At 38.8% G+C, this 23,394-nt stretch overlaps 1 protein-coding gene across 1 annotated transcript in view; it reads left to right on the top strand.

Annotated features, from left to right (window-relative positions):
- Window positions 1-920: 920 nt before the first annotated feature.
- Window positions 921-23,394, top strand: part of LOC114481386 (heparan sulfate glucosamine 3-O-sulfotransferase 3A1-like) — a 35,782-nt gene continuing 13,308 nt past the window's right edge. Inside the window, exon 1 of the mRNA XM_028476183.1 lies at window positions 921-1,675. Within this exon, the coding sequence (XP_028331984.1) occupies window positions 1,143-1,675 (533 nt within the window). The 5' untranslated portion in view covers window positions 921-1,142. The remainder of the gene's footprint in view (window positions 1,676-23,394) is intronic.

Below are 23,394 nucleotides of genomic sequence, written 5' to 3'. Positions count from 1 at the left end.
CGTGACCCACTGTTTCTTAGAATTCAACCAACCAAATGTATTTTTTTAAAAATAGCTAATGAAAACACACATATATTTATTTTCTTTTTTAAAACATAAATCTATGTATTTTCCTGTGCAACATGCATTTCACATTATGCCTGTCAAAAGAAAAGTTTATTTCAAAATAAAAGACAAGTCCAACATGAGAAACATTAAGTATTTTCATATTTTATTTTTTTTACCAGCTGTCTGCGACCAACCCAGTACAGGTCCACGACCCACTTTTGGGTCCCGACCCACCAGTTGAGAATTGCTGTTATATATGTTATTGTTTCCTTTTACCTTTTTGTTTCTACTTGGAGCCACTGTCACAAAAGTAATTTAACCCTGGGATTATTAAAGTTTCTGACTCAGATTCTGATTAAATAAATAAAAGGGTTAATTAAATATACGGTCCATTATGAAGGTAGATTTGTGTCCTTATAACTCAACTAAAAAAACCCAAAAAACTTTTCAATCTAAAAAAAGGTTACTTCAATCAAAAGTAAATATTTTCTATCAAAGAAACAAACGTGTTCAAATGCAAAACAAAAAAATAATAATAATAACTAAAAAAAATCTTTGAGACCTGAATAATTGCATTTGAAGAGTTTTCTTTTTTATTGAAAAAGTTATTTTTTTTTTTTTTTTTTTTTTTTTTTTTTATGTATTTGTTTTATGGAATAATAAAGACACAAATCTACCTCCATAGTCCTTTATTTGACAAATTGTGCGTAAGTCTCGTTTAGTTTAGTTTTGACATGTCTACCTTTGTCTCCGCCTACCTACAGCGCTGATTGGCTGCTGCCCTCTACTTCTCCTCACCCTATTGGTCAGAGAGTTGCTGTCAAGAAACTTGACGCGTGAGACAAGTTTACAACTCTATCCACGTGCAGCTGGCTGTGAGTGTGTCAGCATCCAGACGGAGGACGGGTATCAGTGGGTAGCAGTGGTTACCGGTACCAGTGGGCTTCAGACACCTGTGTGAGCCCATGTGTGCCCGGCTCGTCTGTTCTCACCTGTTCGGTTGTTAAAAAGTCATTTTTAATAGATTCCAGAGGCGAGTGTTGTCATGGGTGAAGGTTTATTCCGTGTTTTCCTCATGGAAGGAAGAGCCGGGGATGTGCGGCGGACATGGGTCCAGCACCGGCACCGGAATGGCTTTTAGCCGCGTCCGTAAACCGGATCCCCGGAGAGCAGTGCTCATGCTGGGCTTCCTCCTCACCTTCCTCTTCCTCCTCCTCCACATGTTCTCCCATCAATGCACCATCACTGGTGGTACCACAGCCTCCTCCGGGCGGGCAGAGAGAGGGCTGAGGGAGCCCCAGCTGTGGGGCTACGGGGCAGCGAGGCGCAGCTCAAGGGTGCTGGCCGAGGAAAGCGTCCGACGGCCGGCTGTGGAGGAGGACGAGGCTCCGGTGCTGCCTCCTCCAGGGATGGGTGTTCCTCGGAGGTTGTCGCCTCGGTTTGCAGGTAAAGTCAGCCCGCTCGGAGAGGGAAGCAAGAAGCTGCCGCAGGCGATCATCATCGGGGTGAAGAAAGGAGGAACCCGGGCTCTACTGGAGTTCCTGCGGGTTCATCCGGACATCAGGGCCGTGGGAGCGGAGCCGCACTTCTTCGATCGCAACTACGACAACGGCCTGGACTGGTACAGGTACATAAAAACACAGCAATTAGATCATTTATTTAGTGGATTAAACTCGTCAACTAAATATAATTCAATAACACAAAATGGTGCTTAATGTAATAAGTACATATGATTGTTTTTTTTCTCATTTACTTGAATTACTTGGGGAAACTTATTATTTTAATTAATTAATTATTTTTTTACTTTTGAAGTAAACGTTATATCATTCAAATCAATACTATTTCATATTTGTTAAACACATGAACCAATATATTAATATATTTCAAATACACTTTACATACTTGTATTAGTTCAGTTTGTTTTTATTGTATAAATATAAATAGTAAATCTTGTAATTTTTTTTAAAGCAAAATACACATGCAAATATTTTACACTATTTCCACAATAGATTGTTGAGTAAACAGTTTTTTTTATTATTATTTTTATTATTACATTTTTAAATTTGTAAAATAGTTAAATAACTTTAAATTGAATTCAACTCTAAATCACAAATGTGAGTCAAATATGACACGTTAACTTCACTTGGATTACACACACACACACACACACACACACACACTAGGCATACATAATTTATAAACTGCAGCTTGATAATGTATAATATTAAAAAAAAATTGCTCACTTATTGTCTTGACTTTTGGCGTTGTTTTAGAACCATTGCTCTGTGGTTATAACAAAACTGGAATATTTTTCATTAGCCTGAAACATAAGGAAATATATAGTCAGAAATCAAACTAATAAGCTCTGAAATAATGGACCTGTTTACCAGCTGACCCTTGTCCTCCTTCAACCAACAAGCACATCAACTAAAAGTAAAGTAAAACGACTTTTTCTCTAATTTAAGTAAAATAAATAAGATAACGTTGATGAAAGCTTGTGTTCTGATGAAATTTTGCTTTCTAGAAATAGTTTCGGAGAATAGAAAACTTCTGTGCTGTATTTTGGGTTTTTGAATGTGTGATTTATATCATCTGCCACTGCGAGTGTGTGTGTATGTGAATGTGTGTGTGTGGAGTGTGAGTGTTATGTTTTTTTCAAGCCTTCAGGGGGAATAATGGTTCTTCCTCTCACTGGTTCTCTGTCTAATGGGGCAAGGCCGACATGGCAGCTGTTATTAAGAAGGATTACGACCGTAATGAAAGGTTACCTGAGTGTCTCGGGACGTATAATTCACCTTTTGATTGAGTTAACACTACATGCATCAGCCAATGGGGGTGTGAAGACAAACTTTTTACTCAGATCCCCGCTCGCTTGCTTCCCCCCCGTCTGAGGGTGAATGTTTTCTTTTTGCCATCACTCTCTCACACCCCTTCTGTTTACCTATTCATCCATTGTGGGGGTTTATATCCATGAGGGTCCCATCCATCCCGACCAGTTGCCAAGATTCTCAGGAATTTGGACCGTGCCTCAGAGCTCAGTGCCGGTTTGCCCTCATGTTGGCCATTTAAGAACAGAAGCACCCTTGAATGAAAATAGGAATATATATCTCCTCGGACAGCGCGGAGAGTTCATCTTCTTTAGAATGCCTGAGAGTCTTTCTGTTGACCTCGCTTTTAAAGAGCTTTTGATTAAGTTTGCGTTTGTTTGAAGCCTGATTGAAAAGAGGAAATCCAAGATCTAGAAAGGGTTTTTTTTTTTACTTTGTGTTTCTGGATTTAAAGCATGTGAGAGGAGGACAAACTCAAGCTTTAGGGAAAGTGTTAAAGATGGATGAGAAAACAAGAACCCACAGCGACATCAGACCTATAAGCCTTTTCACACTCTGGAACTGCGCATGCACGAGCTGGGGGGGTCATAGGTCAAGAGGTATAAAAACGTCAACAAGCTTGTTCACTCTGTTGATATTTCCAACCGCTTGTAATTTTGTTCCAGAGATCTTTAGTGTTTCATATTATTATTATTATTACACATTTTTGGACCAGGGATTTCCACTACTACTACTACTACTACTTTCAGCCGACCCGAGCACTTTTAAAAACTGATGGGAGAAGCCGTATTAAAGCAACCGACCTCCTCCTGCATTTTCTCTATTTACCTTTATTGTTGGTAGTTTTGTTTTTTGACTTTTGTAATTGTTTTGACAACTGTAAAGGGTTTTTGAAAAGATTTTATAAATAAAATGCATTGTTATTAGGGGTGTGTATTGCCTGGCATCTGGAGATACGATTCGTATCCCAATACATGAGCCACGATGCAATACGATATAACCGAAATTAAAGTATAAGGCCATTATTCTGATATTTAAAAAATGTAATATATGACTTAAAAAATGAAAAATTTGTACATGTGTACACCTTCATGGGAACATTATGTATTTACACTCAAAACATTGGCTTTAACATGCCATGTTCCAACAACCTAAAATATAAAAAGAATAACATACAGTCTGCCTGTGGCTTTTAAACCACCTTTGACTTTAGTGCATCTTAACTGAGGTATATCCCTAGAACAACAAATAAATGCAGAAAATTAGTTCTTTATTTTTAGCTTTTATTGAAAAAAACACAAGCTGGTCAACATGCCCAGGTTTCAGCGCACTTCTTTGTGCAGTTAATGTCTCCTGCAGTGACTTTCCTGGTTGAATAAAGGTAAAAAAAATGAATAAAAAACAATCGATATGGATGCATTTGGAATCGATCTGAGAATCGTGCGACGTAATATTGTGATATATTGCCGAATCGATTTTTTCCAACACCCATAATTGTTATTATTGATGGTAAAGCGAGATTTCCGGTGTGAAAACGGCAGTATGCGTTCTCACTTTGAAAAGGTTAAATTACGACGTACACCATTCACTAACCAGGTCCATGATTAATTTTATTAAGCTATTATTTTACAAATTTGAAGGAAGTGCACAAGACGAACAGGCACTGTTGAGCTGATTTATCACTGTTGAAAAACAGGAGGAAAAAGCTGAATTTTTAGCTCATGTGCAGCATTAGCTTTAGCAGCTAACTCTGCATTTCTACCTTGGAGACCGATACCACGTTTCTGCAATTTTTCCAACGGGGGAAAAATGATCTAAATCTTTGTCAGACTTGCTGTCAGCTATGGCGAGTTTATACCTCTTGATTTTTGACCTAATGCGCAAGAACTGAACCAGAGCAAGAGTGTGAAAAGGCTTATTATACAGTTGACACAAGCAAACGTGTCGTAAGGATTTTCCCTTTGGGATTTTGGCATTTGGAAGTTGTGCATGGAATTTTCAAAATAACATACAGTAACATATTGGCAACTTAAATGTGGTTAAGAAAACTGAATACTGTCTTTACCAAAATTACGTCCATGACAATGTGGTGTTAAAGTTTTAGCTTTAGCAAAGCCATGGGTCAGTCATTACGGTCTCTGATCGGAGTGTCTGTTTCCGATTATTCGAAATTTCTCTTTGTTTACATTTTATCGGCTTTCCCTAATTTGATACAATTGCTGACATGCTCAATGTTCCTAAAACTTGATTAAAGTTGAAATAAGGGGAATATATTCATTTTTCTGTGCTTCAGAAGTGCAGGATGCAACAATTTGCTCAAAATTTTGTGAGAAATCTTGCGCGATATTTGATTGTCTGTCTTTTATGTACCTACACATCAAACCACGTTTTAAGTGTGAAAATTTGGTGAAAATGCAGGATCTTCTCCCAAAATATCCTTTCGAAAAGTTAATTTTCGCCTATTTTCTGTAATCACAGAGAATTTGAGGCTTTAAATCAGCCGTATAATTCTGTCTGTATAAGACAAAAGCTCCAAACAGCACAAAATGCTTTATTAATTACATTTTATACCTATTTATTTTACCTACTGTGGTTCATTCTCTAAAGATTATTCAATTGCCATACTTTATATTCATGAAAAACACTAATTTAAAAAAAAACTTTTTCTTTATAAAGTTAACTCCTAAATTTAAAAATGCAAAACAAAATATACATAGACTTTTCAACATCAAATAATAATTGAATGTGTACAAACTCCAAGTATAGAGAGAGCGTTTCTACAGTGTGGAGGTTTAATAAACTCAAGAAAAGCACAATTGAATTCATGTGACAATTGGACAGATGTGTGATATTTAAACTTCACCCTGGATTTATATACACATGAATAACCACAGCTGGTTTAAAAGACTTTATTTTGGTGATAAAGTTTTACATTTTCTCTCAATAATGTTGTTTTTCCAAGAAATTGGAATTAAATCTGTTCTGTAAGTAGAAAATCAATTTCAAACGTGAAAAACAGGAACATATTAAAATCTAATTTTTCATTTATTTTCTCTAAGTGTTAACCTTAAAACCACCAGTTAAATTTAGATATATTTTAAATATAAACAAAGAATTTTAAGGAAACAAATCAGGAAACTTGATCTTCAAGCTAAAGCTACAGCGCTAAACGGTTAAAGTGCATGTTAAACTTTTAATTTAAATCTCACCATTTGAACTCGTGCAGATATTGGGAACTTGATTCCAATAATGACATTGTTTTTGTCCTGAAATGTTAAAAAACGTTTGTAAGACACGTTGGTGCGTCTGACTGACATTTGTCCGGTTCCTCGCCGCTACAGTCGAGTACTGCTGATTGAATTCTGCTCCTTTTGTTGAGCGGAAACCCGACACGGCTAACCCGTCGGGTCAGCGTTACGTTTCACATCACATCGCGCTGAACAACCACACACAACCTGTCGGGCTTTTGTTGTGGATGTGGACACTCGAAGGGGGAACACGGAGGTCAAGCACGAGCTCTGTGAAGTGAGGCAGAGGTCTGTGTTGCGGAGAAGTCGCTATTATGTTTTACGCCCTGCTTAGGTTACCCAACACCCCGCCGTTCACCTGTCTAAACCCGGACCGGTCGGATTAGGCCTAACCTGATCTCTTAATGGGTTAATTACCCTTCATAAAAACATGTCTGACCCTTTAAACACAGGGGGCAGCGTGCTGCCAACTCCACCACACACACACACGTCTTTAACACAACTGTACTCAGAGCTGAAATAATGCTGAAATCAGTCTGTTTGCACATTCCGAGGCTTGTGTGTGTGTGTCTGTGTGTGTGTTGGCAAATCTTTTGTGTAAAATGGACTAGAGTTTGGATTTCCTGCTAATGCTTTTCCTCGTGTACATCGGATTTGAAGCCACAAGAAATGAAAGGGGAATTATTATGCTTTGCAATAAATTACAGTCCTCAGTTTGTAAATCTGGCTTTAAGTGTGAAGCAAAACTGGTTTTAATGATGAAAGTGGAGATTGGTGTCAAAAACTAACCAAAGCTCTGCAGCCCATATAGCACGTTGTGTACAGTGGGTTTTGAGGTAAAACAGATTAAAATAAGGGAATATCTGCTGAAAAGCATCATGGTTATATAGTGTTATTTTTAAAAACTGAAGGCAGACTGTTGCCAAAAAACTGCAGATTCTTTGAGGATTTACTGGTTTGCGTTGGAAATCCTTGATCGGAAGGACTCCAAGGAAGGGGAAGTTGTGGACGGACCACAGCGTCATTGGCGACGAAGGTTCATTCTTACACTTAACGCTGCTCCAGCTCGTAACCAAACTCAATTTGACTCCTATTGAACTGAATACGAATGTTCATTAACGCTCAGGGTTCGCTTGTGTCGTTGTTGATCCTTGGTTTTTGCCTAAAACTCAATTGTTAAGTTAACAGTAACATTATATATCAGTCATAATGTATTTACTTCTAATTGACAAAATTTAACAAAAAGAATTTCTAGTAATTGGTCCTAAATGAAGTATCTAAAGAAAAGCATGGTGAAATAGTCCTTTTTTTAATTGTATTTTAATATTTTACAATGTATGATATGCAAAGTCAATAAAGACTGTTTTATCTTTGACAAATCAGCTTGTGAATTACTGCACTTTGACCAAGTTTAATCTAAGCATACAGTTGGTATTATGAAATAATGAACACTACTTGACTTGAGTGCATATCAACATATTTGTTCAATTGAATAAAACCACAAGAAAGTTGAACTCATTTCAGTACTGTATCCAAAAACAAATAAATACACCCTGATAACACATTACAAGCCTCTTTATGTAATTTGATTTTCTGTGATCACAGACAAACAAACGGACACTACAGAATTCACTGACATAAAAATATATATATGTATATATATATATGTATATCACATAATATTGTGATATTTGGGCCAAAATCACACATTACATGTTCAAAAATAAATTCTCCATATGGCTGTTTTGTTCTTTTGTAATTGTTTGTATTATTGGAACATTGTTCATTGTTGATTTATTTCTGTATTTGAAAGTAGCCTGTAAACGTGTCAGATCTAGCGAAAAAACCCTGTGGGATTTTACAGAAATAAATTGGTAATATGGTTATTACCCATTTTAAGAATGTATGTAAAGCAGATGAAAAGGAAACTAAATATAAACGTGTAAACTGATGCTATTTGTGTTGTTTAGAGTTCATTTCTCATCACGTTAAAAATTTCCACTGATGTGTTTTATAAGAGTTTAAAAACTGGCGTTTTTTGGAGAATATTCATTTAATTAAGTTCTAAAAGTTGTTGCAAAAAAAAACCAATTAAACAAATTAATTCATGGGCATGCAATAATGGATACCTATATGTCTGCTTTTCATTTGAATTGGCTTGCACTAACTTTCCCTTTATTTTGAAAAAAAATATTGATTACTTTAAATTATTTCATTTTAAATTGGGAATATTTGCTTCAAGCATATATCCAATTTCACTTGAATCGAAGAGAATACACCATTTGTGGTCTAGTCTCTCCTAATTTGACTTTTCTTTTAACTAAATATAGTGTTGTAGCACATTTCTGTTCATTCGTTTATCAAACTTAATTTCCAGAGTGTTTTAAAAAAAAAATGTTTTGTTCTTGCCTGTTTGTGTTTTAATTTTCATGGAAGTCAAAAACACTGAGAAACTACTACTGTGGAATATTTGTGTTATCCGTCTCAGCGTGCAGCCGTTCCTTACGTATCTCCACGGTCTCTTTACGGAGGCTCTGAAAGCAGCAATTTGTCGAAGGTTTTTCTCAGAGGTGCCGTCAAGATTATGAAAACAGATTTCTCCTATTTCCTCTAATGGAGTGCCTGCTTGATTTATTCTGTTTTGACGCCACTTTGGAAAAATATTCGGGAGTCATGAGATTGTCTTGAGGAATGACTTTGAATGGTAATCTTTCTTTTGTAACTGACTTTGACGGAGAGGAATGGTGGCTCGATTCAAACCCCTTTCAAAATAAAACTAAGGTAAACATGTTTTTTATATATATATATATATAATACGGGAATTTGTCTTCAGTGTTGTCTTGAATAAAGGCAAGGTTGTATAAGGCAGGTGGAGTGGAGGGGACAGGTGGAGGTGGGGAGGTCACAGTTGGGGTTGTAGAGGGCACACACACACATACGTACACACACACATGCACACACACAGCAGATGTAACCTGATCTCCAGAAACCTTCCCGAGCATGAGCTGTTGGATTGTGAAAGTGATTATCGTGGGGTTTCATTGTAAAACCTGGGACAGTCGCCCCCTGCAACCACAGCTCCAACTCCTTGACCTCCGCCACCCCCCACCCACATCTTTGCACGCCCCTGGCAGCTGACCCCAGGAGGCCCCTGCCACGCAGGGCAGGCGGACGGAGGCCAGGGGAAATATCCAAAGTAGTGCCTGTCAGCAGCTGCCCTGCGGCATCTTGGGAATTTGGCCTCCGATCCGGGTGGGGTGGGGGGGTGAGGACAGCCAGCAGGTGCCGGGCGCTCCGTAGACACCACCTGGATCTCCATCAGTCCCTCACACCTGATGCGTTCACCTGACGTGGTTAAAATAAGAGCCTCGCTGGTGCTTACAGAGGTGCAAATATCTCAGGTGTCAGAGATCAAAGGCGTCTGCAGCTTTGATGAACACGTGAGGAAATGGAGTGTGATTGATCACCCATGGGGAGGGTGGCCTCAGGGGAGCCGGGCCACAACATTGCCACCCTTGGAGTTCACCATGTCAACAGATGGTTCTGTAACTTTGGGATCAGTTGACATTGTTTCCAGGATTGTGTTGTTTGTACACTTTCAGGTTTGAGCGTTCACTGGTTTGACCTGATCGTATCAGTTTGGCAGCTGTCAGCATTTTTTTATGAGGTATTACACTCGACATTACGAGACTTTTATTCTGGGGTTTGTGTTTCATAAGGAGGGCGAGAGGCTCCATTGGTTGGACAAAAGTTTCACTGCTTTGTTTGTAGACGTTTCACTCTCAGTGAATGTTTGGAACCATTATTTACAAAAAGTTGGACAAGCTAATTTTATAGCTTTGAATTTAATTTTGAAATGGTCATTACGCTTTAACGTAAATGGAAATGATTGATTGTTGAGCAATGCTAGCACCTTAGCCACCCGTTTAACAGGAAAAATCCCGTGGAAATGAGTCATATGATCCCAAAACATCATTTGTGAAACCTTGAATTAAACCTCAACCGGCAAATAACCCTCACATTTTGCACAATATGCTGCATAGCCATGTGATTGGAGCTGTAATGCTTCTGCAGTGAAGTGTCACCAGGTAAAATGATCACCAGTTCAGCTAATACACCAGGGATGGGCAACTGTATCACAGCGGGGGCCACAAAAATGTGACTGTATCTGATCAGAGGCCCACATTATCAACATTTATGCCAGCATTGGAATATTAATTTATCTGAGTATTAATACAGGGGGAGGGGAGGGTTTTGTCTTTGTGGTGGTGTTGTTTTGTCACTTTTTAGCCATTTTGTGTGTTTTTGGAGTCATTGTGTGTTTTTGTTATTTTTGTGCTCTCATTGTAATTATGTGTATTTTTCTGTCATTTTATAAATTTTTGTTGTCGATTTTTTTTTTTTTTTTTTTTTTTTTTCTTTTTTCTATTTTTGGGGTCACTTTCTGCATTTTTGTTGTTGTTTTCTGTATTTCCCTGTCATTTTGTGCAATTTTGTTGACAGTTTGTTTGTCTTTGGAGCTATTCTGTAATGTGTTGTTATTTTTAGTCATTTTGTTTAAGTGGTTGTTGTGTCTCTTTGTCATTTTGTGTTGTATGAGCCAACTTGTGTACTTTTTGCATTTAGCTGTCAATTTGTGTGTTTTGGGAGTTATTTTGTGTATTATGTCTGGCTTTATATTCCTTCCAAATTCTTGAAAAAACAATTTTTGGGGATTTGTGATGGGGGCCGCACAAAATTAGACTGAGGGCCATAGCTCAACAGCTAAACTAATATGAATTCAGTCATAATAATCTGAACCATTTGTTCATTCAAAACACGTTTCAGATGAAGCTCTGCGTTCATTTTTAGTCACAGTATAACATGATCCCCGGTCGAATCATAACACGTAGCGCCACACTTTGAACAGGATCACGGGCATTCAAAATCTCACACTTTCCGTTTTCCGGTGAAAAATAGTGTGTAAATGTGTGATATTGTCCCACAAAATTCACGTGGGTCATTTCCATGTCATGTTGGGTCCTGATTTTGAGTTGAAGAGAAACGGAAAAGAAGAAAAAAGGGTCAGATGGATTTTTCTGTCATTTATCCAACCCTAACCCTAGATTAGTTGTTAGGGACTGTTAGTTATTGTTTTGATCCTTGTTTTGAACCCTTCTGAGTCATTATTTTAACACTTAAAGCACTGTGTCTTTTGTTTCTAAGCCCGGTGGCAAGTCTTAATACTTTTCAAACAAGGACAGTAAATGTCAATACTGCTTTTCTTCCCCTTAAATCCTGTGGAAACCTGCAACATAGCATGTCAGCCTCCAGGCTGTAGGAGTGATGTGGAGGGAAGGCCTGTGCTCTATCATGCTGTTGTACTTTTTTTCATTGAAAGTTGATGGGAGTTTGGTACTAAGCTTCTTCAAACAAAGTGAGGCTCTAACCGTATCACATGGAACAGCAGAGCCAATAGACTTCAATGGAGTCCATTTGAACCACGAACAACCTTCGGAATTTACAAGTATTTGGACTTTTAAAGGATTTTTCCGTGTTCTTTTGAACTTGGGAGACACTGCAGCCAAAGCCTGAGTCATTTGGCTGTTGCAGGGCTCGGTAAATGATGCATGGACGAAACATGTCGACGTATTGGCGGGTTAAAACCAACGCCTCAGCGTGATGGATCTCTCCTCCTTGTCTCACAGGCTGTAGTTTTATCACAGCACAGGGATCCATCCATATATTCTATCAGAGAGAGAAAAGAGAAAGAGTGGGGGGGAACCTTCGCTGTGGAAAGTCTCTGAACCCATAAAAGAAGAAAGCCGTCCCCTCTGGAACCGTCCATTTTCTGTTCCAACAGTTTTCTCTGAAATGCTTTCTGCAAATCCATTTCCCCCCCCTCCCTGGCGCACATTAAGCTGTTTATTTCAAGTGCATTTAAAATTAAAACACATTTAAGTGTTTACTACAGGAGGAAATGTCTCTCCACTCAGCTGGAAAGGCTTTTCCTGCCACTTTAAGGGTCTTTTCCAGGCTTACTGGCATACATGGGATTGTTTTCCTTTCTGTGTCTGCGCTCAAAGGCATGGACGCTGTCGTACTTGCCATGTTTGCTATCTGCAGCTGCCCGTGTGGTGATATCATGGCACCAAACAAGCTTTTTTACCCACTCGCTCTATCAGGGCATGGCTCAGACCGGTCGCCTTGGCAAAGGTACGGCAGCCTCCACCTCCAGCACAACCTCAGTTTGAGTCCCAAACACTATCCTGTGTGTGTGTGTGTGTGTCTGCAATCTAAAAGAAAGGATTGTCACCTATTTGGCATATGGCGTCCCTCAGATGTTGTTTTTAAGCTTTCATTGCCTCCACATCCATCGTTCCAGCATGGAAGCTACGAGTGGAACAAAACATGTTCAATCAGGATTACAGTTTGGCAGCCGCACGGAGCAGAAATCTCTCCTTGGATTTTTGAAAATGGCTAATAATGGACAAGGAATGACAGAGTGGCATTTAATTCGGAGTCGAGCACCATTTCATACAGAGGCAGCACGGAACTATTCATTGCATGTGCGGCTTTTGAAAAGCTACCTGGTTCTTCAAGTCGAAATCCAGCTGTTCAAATAAAGGCTATTGTATTTCACTGCTGGAAGGTCATGTGGTACAAAAGAACCATTCATGGTGTCACAAAGCAGGTTTCACTTGATGAATTATCAAAGTAAATGTATCACTAATGTTCCTCATAACAAGCTTTCCTCAAATGCACGTCTGAGCAGCTATTACACAGCTTTCAAAGCATTTATTAGAACATAGAACACAAATATCAAATGAAAAGAATCTGACCCATTTTAACATCAAATGTTATCTTTTTTAAAGCAAATATAGATTATTGTAAAACTTGTTAAAAATGTATACCAAGGGCCACATTTTCAACATTCATGTCAACATTTACAATAATGACCAGTCTCAGCATTAATACAGGAAAAAACTAAAGGTTTGTGTATTTTTGGAGTCATTTTGTGCATGTGTATTTCTTGTGTGATTGCATGTGTTTTTGACGTCGTTCTATGTATTTTTGTAGTTGTTTTGGATTTTTTTTGTCTTTTTGTGCATTGTTCTGTCATAGTGTGTGTTTTTGGAGTATTTTTGTTGTGTTTTTGGGTTTATGTTGGGGTTTTATGTAGTTTTGAAGTTGTTTGGCTTTCTGGAGTAATTGTGGTGTAGTTTTGTCATTTTGTGTGCTCCTGTTTGTTGTGGAGTCATTTTTGTATTTATTTTTCTCTCATTTTGTATATTTTTTGTTGTTTTGTGTTTTTGTAGTCATTGTGTATTTTTGTAGTCATTTTGGGTTTCTGGAGTCCTTTTGTGTATTTTTGATAACCTTTTGTACATTTTGTTCATGTTTTGTGTTTATGGACTAATTTTTAGTGTTCCTGTTGTTTTTATAGGTGTCTTTTTTGTATATATTTGTCTCTCATTTTGTATATGTTTTGTGTTTTTGGGGTCATTTTTTTGTGTATTTTTGTAGTCATTTTGGGTTTCTAGAGTTATAGAGTGTAGTTTTGTTGTCTTTTTGTGCCTTAACTGAGCCCCCGGGCCTCCAGTTGCCATGTCTGCTGTAAAGGTTTGAGTTGTTTGCAATGCTCTTGTGGACCAACATCACACAGGTTTAAATTAGCAACCCTCAGTCGTCTGGCAGCTTGATTAAGAAGAGCGATATGTTAGAAAACGAGTCTGCCACCCAAGGGCTGCTGGTAGATAAATGAAGTGTAACATATTCTCTACATAAAGATGGAGGAGGGTGACAAAGGGCCAGCGTAGTTTCTGCCCAGTGATTGATGTGCTCACAGGAGAGTGCGGAGGAGCCACACGGTAATTCAATTAATCCAACCTGAGCACTGGTAATTGCTACAGTAACCAGGTCTGACTGTACATTAGGCAGGTGGGAGATTGCTGTCAAAGAGGCATGTCCTGCTAATAGAAGCGCAAAGGAACATCCAAGAGCTTAGTTTTCATCATAGCCCCTTTTTTTCCTTCTGAAGATGAGGATTTGCATGTTAATGAAGGAAGAATGAAGCAGATTGTCTCCTTTTGTGGAAAAGTGGGAAACGAACCGTGGCAAAATAAATGTTTGGAGAAAACCCTCATTGGGGTGCGTTCTTCACTTCAATGCGATTGACTGAAGTAGCGTCTTCATAGGAAAATAAACCAATCCTGCATTAATACTTTTATACTTAATTAATTTCTTAATGTGATTTCTTGTGTTTCTTCACCAGAGAAGGAGGACCGTGATTGGTTTGACAACATTTGTGTTCTCGTTTGTTCATCTCACTCCACCAGACTTTCACTTTTGGCCAAATTTGAATCTTTCCGTGTAAAACCCAAAATAAACATCTGGTATTTTTTTGCTGCAACATTCAATTCTTTAAGACATCATAAGTGTGTTGGGAAGTCAGTTTGGCAGAGTTTTTGGGGACAAAATCAAGAAATCACAGTAGGCAAAAATACTTATTTGTTTCTGTCTACGGTTCTCCACATCCCACAATGTAATGGACACATTTTCTACTTTTTTTTTTTTTTTTTATATTTTATTTTAAGAGTACATTATCTACAGTTTATTATTTGTGTTGTCTTGAGTATATCTTTAGCTGGTAAATAAGTTAGCACCAATGTTCAGGCTGGTCAAGCCGGGGCCAAGAGCAACCAAAATTTGTCACAGATTGACAAAATTACCCAAGATCGGTCCATCTTGCGTTGGCCGATTCTTCCTCGGAGCTTACGATTTGATTCAACGATCTGAAAATTGTTGTTTGCAGTCGTAACCTTGTATGCCACGCTAAGATGTCACTCAGTGGATGTGACTAGGGTCAGGGGGACATTTTGTGATGGAAAATATGTGGCGCATCATAGGAATGTGAATAGTTATCTGCAGTATGAGAGTATTTTTTTGCTTGTGTCTTGCCCTTTCACACGTTTAATCTGAAGCTGTGCTCTGGCAGCAGTGAGTGCTACTGGATGCTCAGAACTCCATTAAAGCCCATGTCGGTTATTGACTCTGTTGCTTCCTGAGGGAAGGAAGCACTGGTTTGAGGGTGGTGACCCGCGCAGACGGAGACGTGACTTCTTTATGGGCCCTACATCTCTCTCAGCACAGCAGTTAAATCAACTCTACCATAAGATGATTCTTTTTTGCCTTTGTAAATCCAGATGCACAACCTCCCTTGTTCAGTCCTTTCCTGGAAGACAACGAGTCTTTTCTTTATTCTCTGCAGCTCCCAGAACTCCTCCCTCACACGGGTCACCATCAATTATTAAACCAGCCAATTAACATGTCTGTATTATTCACCAGGAAGCTGTGATCACATCTATTAACTGCATGGTTTTCCCACATTGTGGCTTTTGCACGTGACTCTCCAATTCCCAAACTCGAGATACATTTTACCTTTAAATAAGGATCCACGACAAAAGCATATGAAATGTAACTGTCCTCCTGTGGATGAAATATTTAACATATGATGCACAGGACAAAAATTTAAAATACATCACATGCATGTTTAGGAATCATATCATGAATATTTTTTTGTGCTAGTGTCTAGCAAGTGTAGCAACATGTATGTCAAATTTTTCACGACATAATTTCACATCAAAATTTAAGCATCTGTACGTCATCTGAAGAATATCAACTAGTTGACTCTATTAACCCTGTTTAGCATGTTTGGTATGATTTTGGGAAGTTTAATAGCCAGTATACAGTAGTCCTCTAAAAATTTGAAATGTTGAAAAATAAATCTTATAGCAAGTACTTAACACGTAAGGTCAGCCATGTGAGATGTTTATAATACCATGTTAAGGCTAATAATACTATGAAGGCTGGTGTGGTTGACCTCGGACATTGATAGTATGAAATAAAACATGTACAGTAGGTGGTGATATGCACCTATTCAAGTTGATTGCACCACGCCAATAACCAACAAAGAAGAAGAAGAAAGAAGAAGGCTAGTAATAGTCAAAATGGACAGAAATCACAAAAATCACTTCCTGAAATGGAAATGGCTTCAATGACGCAGAATATATCCTTACATGCATGTTTCGGGACACTGTCACACATTTACACACAATTTTTCCCCATACGCGTGATGAAATGACATTGTTATAATTAGAACTATATAAATAAAGTTGAATTGAAATAGGTGGTTAAATGCTTTGTAGTAAATCTCACACAATATAGCACTAGGGAATCACACAATATCAAATTTTGCAGAATGACGGAGCTATTTAGCTATACGACACGGACTAAACCCTCACCTGCATGTTTTGGGAGAATATCACGCATTTCCATGATATTATTCGCAAAAAAATAGGTGACTAGGTCTAGTAAACAGGAGGACATGGTGATTTCAACCTCACGTTCCCTTTCACACCTCTAAAGCATAATAATTAGTTACCAGATTTAACCCTAAGCCAGTAATGACATCCAATCAGCAATGAAACTGAAACGCAATAGAATTAGGTAAACTGTAAAACAGAATTTTAAACTGAAAATCGGACGCTCTACATTCCTCCTCATCATCAAAAATAATTTTAGATTTATTGCAAACAGTAGTAAGTCCTGTAACTCTCCTGTTTTGATTTAACTTTGAACTCCATGCTTGCCCTGATTGCTCGTCGTATGATTTACGATCCATCGAGTTGCTGCACCAGCTCACTTCCTGTTTTTCTTGTGTTAACCGGACACACAAGCAGGCGGCAGGCAAACATTTGATAGATCGTGATTTGTTTTCATTTGCTTATCTGCCTAATTGATGCCTCCCAGGCATCCCCGACTGCAACAACGCGATTACACAAACAATTCATATAAAGATTGATTAACTTGAATGAGAGTTTAGAGGCTGTATCACGTCTGTCTTCTCCCACAGAACCGTTAATAACACATGTTTCTTATAATAATAAACAGTGGCTGACATTATTGCAGTGATCAATCTTTAAACTACAGTTCAATGATGTTGGAGCGGTTTAGTTCAGCTTGAAAGGGTTTTACTCATGTTTTACTAATAATAATGTAATCCAATGTGTGTTTTTCCACCTTGTTGCACTCTGGCCTACAAACAGTCCATGTGTATCTGATTGAAATCTTCAAGGTTCTCATTCTGGCCTCGGAGACACCACGGTATTGATTTGGTTGTTCAGGGTTCATGACAAACATCGATTTATGGCTCCTTTGTGCCAGTGGCGTAATAAGGGCTCTTATTGTGAAGGGTTCATTGGCACCGCTTTAATGATCATGACAAATGTCTGTGTGTGGTCATGTATTACTGTTAAGAAAATGTGCAAGAGAGGAACATAAGTGTAAACTTCAACATGCAGACAGACTAGAATCTTTGCAGCCCCTGCGTTAGTGAAATATACGGGAGACTATGACTTTTTCATCAGATTAAAACATAGTGTGGCCTCATCGATTAATACAGGGGTGCCCAATCCTGGTCCTCAAGAGCCACTATCCAGCATGTTTTAGATGTTTACCTTTTCCAACACACCTGATTCAAATGATTTACTCATCGTCAAGCTCTTCAGAAGCCTGACAACGATCCTGGTCATTTCAATGAAGTGTGTTGAAAGAGGGAATCATCTAAAACATGCTGGATAGTGGTTCTTGAGGACCAGGATTGGGGACCCCTGGATTAATAAATCCAAGATCAGTTGCTTGGAAAAAAAAAAAGGTCTTTAAGTTTGAAATCAGCGCTCAAATGTTTGTTTTGATCTCCACTTGTAAACATTGTGAGAAAAGTTAATGCATTGCATTGTGGGATGTGGAGTTCTGTATACAGATGCATAGACATGGATTTACTTCATTCTTACTTTGCAGTTCCTCAGGACGATAACTAACAGCATAGGCCACAAAGATTAATAAACCAAATGTGTTTCATTAGAAAAAAAATATACAATTTATTCCCAAACAAATGTTGAAGGTCGTTTTTTTGACTCCATCACAAACATTGGGTTTGTTGCCAAATTATCATGTGACATGAACTTCAGATATTTTGTGTACGTTGCATTTTGGTGTGAAGAATCCCGGAGCAGAATGCAAAGATGATGCCGATGTGGAAAGTGATTTTACTTCATTTTTTTCCCTGTGACTTAACGCTACTCGGAGACATAACATTTTGGTTGTTTCTGTGGAAAGCTGCAATTTCAACATCCACCAAGTTGTAAAAATGCCAGAATTGTCACGTTGGCAGTGGTTTTGGGGGTGCACTGGCACCGGTCGTGCATGAGAACAACTTTTGGATGAAATACAGGTCCCAAGCAGCTTGAAGGTAAGCTTGAACACTGAGTGGTTGCTTGTTCATTGTATCGTCATTCCCATCTGTTCCGGTTTCGCCTGATTAGGAATTTGGTTCAGACTCTGGTATTTTCACTTTTTTTTACTTCTAGCTTGGTTTGTATTTTGCATGTTTAGATTTTTGTATTATTTTTAAGGACTCGTTCTACTTGCCTCATTAAATCAGCCTTGTTACTGCAATGAATTCAACATTTGATTTTTTTTAATGTAAATGCAAATGTGATTGAAAATGGTTCATAATAACCTCAATTGAAGTGTCGCGAATACGAATGGCTTCAGAGTGCATTTCGTTTTGCTTTGCTTCTTTTTATCATGAATATGTAATCTTGAATGATCGTTCACACCCAGCCCATCCTCATTATTGACTTTACACTCTACTTATTTACTTTCTAATTGCCGTTTGGACAGACCCTATTTATTCACGGCACAGCCCGGGTCTGTATCGGTGGCACATCCGTCATTCGAAGCTGGCAGAGTTTGACTCAATAATGACATGAATATCCAGCCGTTATCTCTCCACGGAGCTCTCCCTCAATGTTAATGCGTTTTTAGGGCGATTACATCAATGTGAGGTATTGAAAAACATCGCTCTGATTGATAACATGAATCATCACGCCTTGGTCCCTCCCTCCCGAACACCCCATTTGCCGTATCCATGGCAACGAGCCAGATGATTTGCCTACATGCAATCACCAGCTCCCCTGAGCTAAGGTTACAGCATTGGCTTTTTAATCAGGTAGACCATTGGCAAGCGTTGGAACATTTGTTATCGAAAAGATTGGAGTAAACAGATGCACGGGCCAGGCTTGGCTAATGTTGTACATAAATACACCAAGAAGTCGCCTGTAAATAACTGAAGCCCGACATTCCTCACGGAGACGACTGTTAATCTGTGGCCGTTCGAGCGTAGGAACCTTCTAGTCTTCTAGGTTAGCGTCATTGCTCGATACTGAGAAAACATCCATTTATTTTCCTTCAGAAAAATACTTGAAGATGTCAAAGTGAGTGATAAACTTCATGGTTAAAACGCCACAGTGAAAAAGGAATCTAAGAACATTAAGTTTCTCAGTCATCCAGATCAGGTTGATTCTGGCAGGGTTCTCAACAGCGCTGTTGAGCGTAGGGGCCCCCAACGTTGTTATTTTGCTTCCCTACGGCGCAATGGTGCCCTCAACGTTCCGTGTTCAGCAACGTAGCAGGGACCATCATAATAATTGTTGCACACTTGGAAGTATTTATTAGTGGAGAACGTAAATACACCAAGCATGAGTAACTCTTTAACTACATTCATCATCACCGTCACCAATTCAACTAATAACGTCTAGCTTTAAAGTAAGCCTGGAACAACAAAACCAAACCCAACTTTAGCTTTACTTCACTAAATTCAGCCCTCAGAGAGTTATTAATTTCAAAATTTTCCGCACCAGCAGTGCTCGCTCACGCGCCACGCGATCCCCATATGCTGTGAAAAATTCCTGGTGAGAACCCTGATTCTGGTATTAATATTTTAAATTGATAATTTTGCTTGACAGGTCTTTCATTTGAACCTCATATTTGTATCTATCTTAGAGCAACAGTTCCCGTTGCACGTTTAGGGCCACTGAATAAATCAAATAACCATTATAAATCATTATAACCAACATAATGCAATTGAAAATCACATTTTCATAATGTCTTACCTCGTAAAACAGATGGTTTAACGTGTAGCGTTGAAATGTTGACATGTTTAATCTCGTGCAAAATCTCACAATATGAAATCTTGTGGGATTTGACGTGCAGGTTTGTTCCGCACTTCTGATGCATTTAAAAATAAAATGATAAACAAGAGCTTACTCAATGAATCCCTATTTTTGGTTCGATTTTGGAAAGTTCAGGTGGGAAAATATAGACAATAAGAAGTCCTACACTTATGAATAGAAACTCCTATTTTTTTTTTTAACTGTAAATACACTTGTTTTTAAAACTTCTACTGTCTGTGAATTCATTTTGACTTAACAATATTTTTTTACTACATGAACCTGAGAGCTTTTGTTCTTGTCATTTGTACGTCAAGTGAAACAAAGACGGTAAAGGTTATTGTGCAGAATATTAATTGAGAAGGATAAGATTAACCTGATCTATTGCGGGCTAAACTGAGCTCATATGCATTGCAGGGGTTGAAAATCTTAAATTTAGTCAAATCTGCTTCACAAAAATAAGAAAAGAGAAAAAAAGCAAGGAAATGGGACATTGGAAATGCTTTGTTGCTACGAGATGATTTTAAAAAAAAAAGTGTTTTTCGGCTTAAGAAGCAAGAAGTCGGAAAAATGTGTTTATTGGACGTTTTTGTTGAGCATGTTTCAAACAGTCAGTGTACAGAATATGCAGCACAACATGGCAACATGTGCCAATAAGGTGGGAACGGGGAGATATCTAAAACACATGCAGAACTGAGGTCCTCCATGACCTTTGGTGAGAAGCCTAGAATATAATAGGATAAGAAACATGCCAAACAAACATATTGTGTTGCCCTTTACTGATCCAATAATAAATATTTTATTCAAAATGATGTTTTTTTAAGGTAGATTTTTAAATGGCAGAAAGTGTTTGCTGTTTGTTTGTTTTCTGGAAATCTTTTCGTTTCTGATCTCCGTTTTTAGCTGACAGAAAAAGAACCCTTCGCTACACTAAATGCATTGTTCCTTCTGTGACAAAGAGGTCTGCCCTGTAATTACATTCTATTTCGAAAACCATCCGTCTTTGCCCACCGAGAGCTGACAGGCTAAAACATTAGCACGTTGTCAGCGGCTGCTCAGACTCCGCCGTTCCCCGTTCCACTTCATATTATCTCGCAGCCTAAACGCAGCATGCCAGATGGGGTTACCTCTCTGTGCAGAAAGAGCCAGTTTAGCTCAAACCATTATGGGGCCTCCTTGTTTCTCACTGGGGGTCTTTCAAATTCTGGGTCACAGCTTGGCCCCAGGCAACCGCTGGCTCAGCTTCAGCCATTTAGTGTCCTTTTAGTTCAAGCGAAACTCCACGCTTGACCATTTTTAACCTTTTTTTTCTTCACCCCGCAACAACAACCTGTTTGCCACGCTGCTCCCCCTCCTCGCGGTCATCGCTAAAATCAATCTATGCAATTGTTGCCCTTCTGAAATTCTTAGGTCGTGCGACTATAATACCTTCATTTACCATCTCGGACAACGAAAAGCTGTAAATGTCTGGAATGGCATCATTTCCACATGCTAATCTCTGGCCCTCTCTGCTTCCTTTGTGGCCACAGAGGGTGTGTGCTCCTCTGGTGTGTTCTTGGCATGAAGACAAGGAGGCAATGGGAAGTGCCAGCCGCTTTGTATTTGGAGCCTGGGAGAAGAAGGATGGAGGCTGTAGGATAGAAGGAGGCGGAGGGAAAGAAATGGGGAAAATGAGGCCGAGCGCAGAGACAGTGTCATTAGTTTTACCCTCAACAATACAGAGATGTCCGCCTGACACGTTCCCCAATACATCTCAAACTGCTCATTTCCTCCATTCGTCTTTGATTCACTCCAATCCAGGAGTGTCAAAGTTCTTCCACTACTGGAAGGAAAACAAGCACTGATGAAATCTTTCCATTTGAACTGAAAAATGACCATGAACTTTAAAAGTTTTCCTTTTTTTTTTTTTTAAAGTGTTTTGTGAGTGACAACTTATAAACTACATTGATGGACAAGAAAACCAGTTATTTACTGCTCATAATTAGGGAAAAATATGCTTTATCATTCATTTTAAGGCAAATGTAGCTGAATATTAAAGGAAAATGTTCTGATGAATCAAAGCGTGGATCTGTATTCCAAAGAATGTGGACAATAGGGATGCATAGAGCAATCAGAACCATTGTATTTCCTGCTAAAATCAGGTCCCGACATTACACGGGAATACCTCACATGCATTTACACGCTATTTTACCTTGCAAAACAAGTGATTGAATGTCTAGCAATGATCACCATCATCTTCTCCAACACACTTACTTCGGGAACCACCGCTAACCAAAACCTGTTCAAGTATTTTTCTTTATGTGATTTTCCGACTTCACCATTCCCTCTCTCTCGATCTTCTCCTGCTCTCGTCGCCATCGTCCTACCCTCGTCTGAGATCACGGTCAGATCAAAGGAAGTAACCGCGGTTTCTACTTCTGCTACCTGTGATCGGGCATCCAAAGACCTGCTGACTCAATAAAATCATCAATCAATCTTTACATGAAAGTTGCATAAGGCTTTACTGCACCCGTTCCCACTGAAAAACATAATTGACGTCATTGGCAGTCAACGTTACTAAACCAAATGATGTCTATAGACGTCAATGGCAGTCAATGAGTTAATGGTTAAGGTAATGAAATGCACAAACTATTGCCATGCCAGTCTACGAGTTTATGCTATGTTTCTCTTAAAGTGCCCAAATCTTTCCTTAAAGCATAAATGAGAAAAGCAGGGATATATGGCAGGTAAGACATGGTCTGTGGTCGACCATTTTGTCCACGTGAAGTGTTTGACACCACTGATGTAAATTGAAATTTCAGCTGTTGTAGATTTTTATTTTATTTTTTCCCCATGTGTGCTGCAATTTTGCTTTCTAGCTCAGCGAGTCTAGCTTGGATTCTAAAAGTGTTTAAAGTTAACGCTCGATTATTATTGGATATATATCAGATTTCATATAGAAATTATGTTTTACTGCCTTGTGGCCGTTTCCAGCTATATGTCCTGAGACAAAAGCGCTGCAGGAAAGAGGAAACGATTGAAATTCAGCTCCACGCCGTCGCTGTGCTGTGAGATAGGCGACTGTGACGTGGAGAAAATGAGTTTACAGTGAAAGTGAGTGCCAGTCGCTCTGATTCCAGAGACACTCGCTGACTAATTTTGGTTCCTCTATATATGCTTACATTTAAAAGGAACAATGACTTCTTTTCAGAAGTTGTTCTATTTTAGAAAATCCCA

The sequence above is a fragment of the Gouania willdenowi genome, chromosome 19 (genome assembly GCF_900634775.1).
Source record: "Gouania willdenowi chromosome 19, fGouWil2.1, whole genome shotgun sequence".
Lineage (NCBI taxonomy): Eukaryota > Metazoa > Chordata > Actinopteri > Blenniiformes > Gobiesocidae > Gouania > Gouania willdenowi.
Note: the sequence above shows the minus strand (reverse complement) of the source record. Positions and strands in the feature narration are given on the sequence as shown.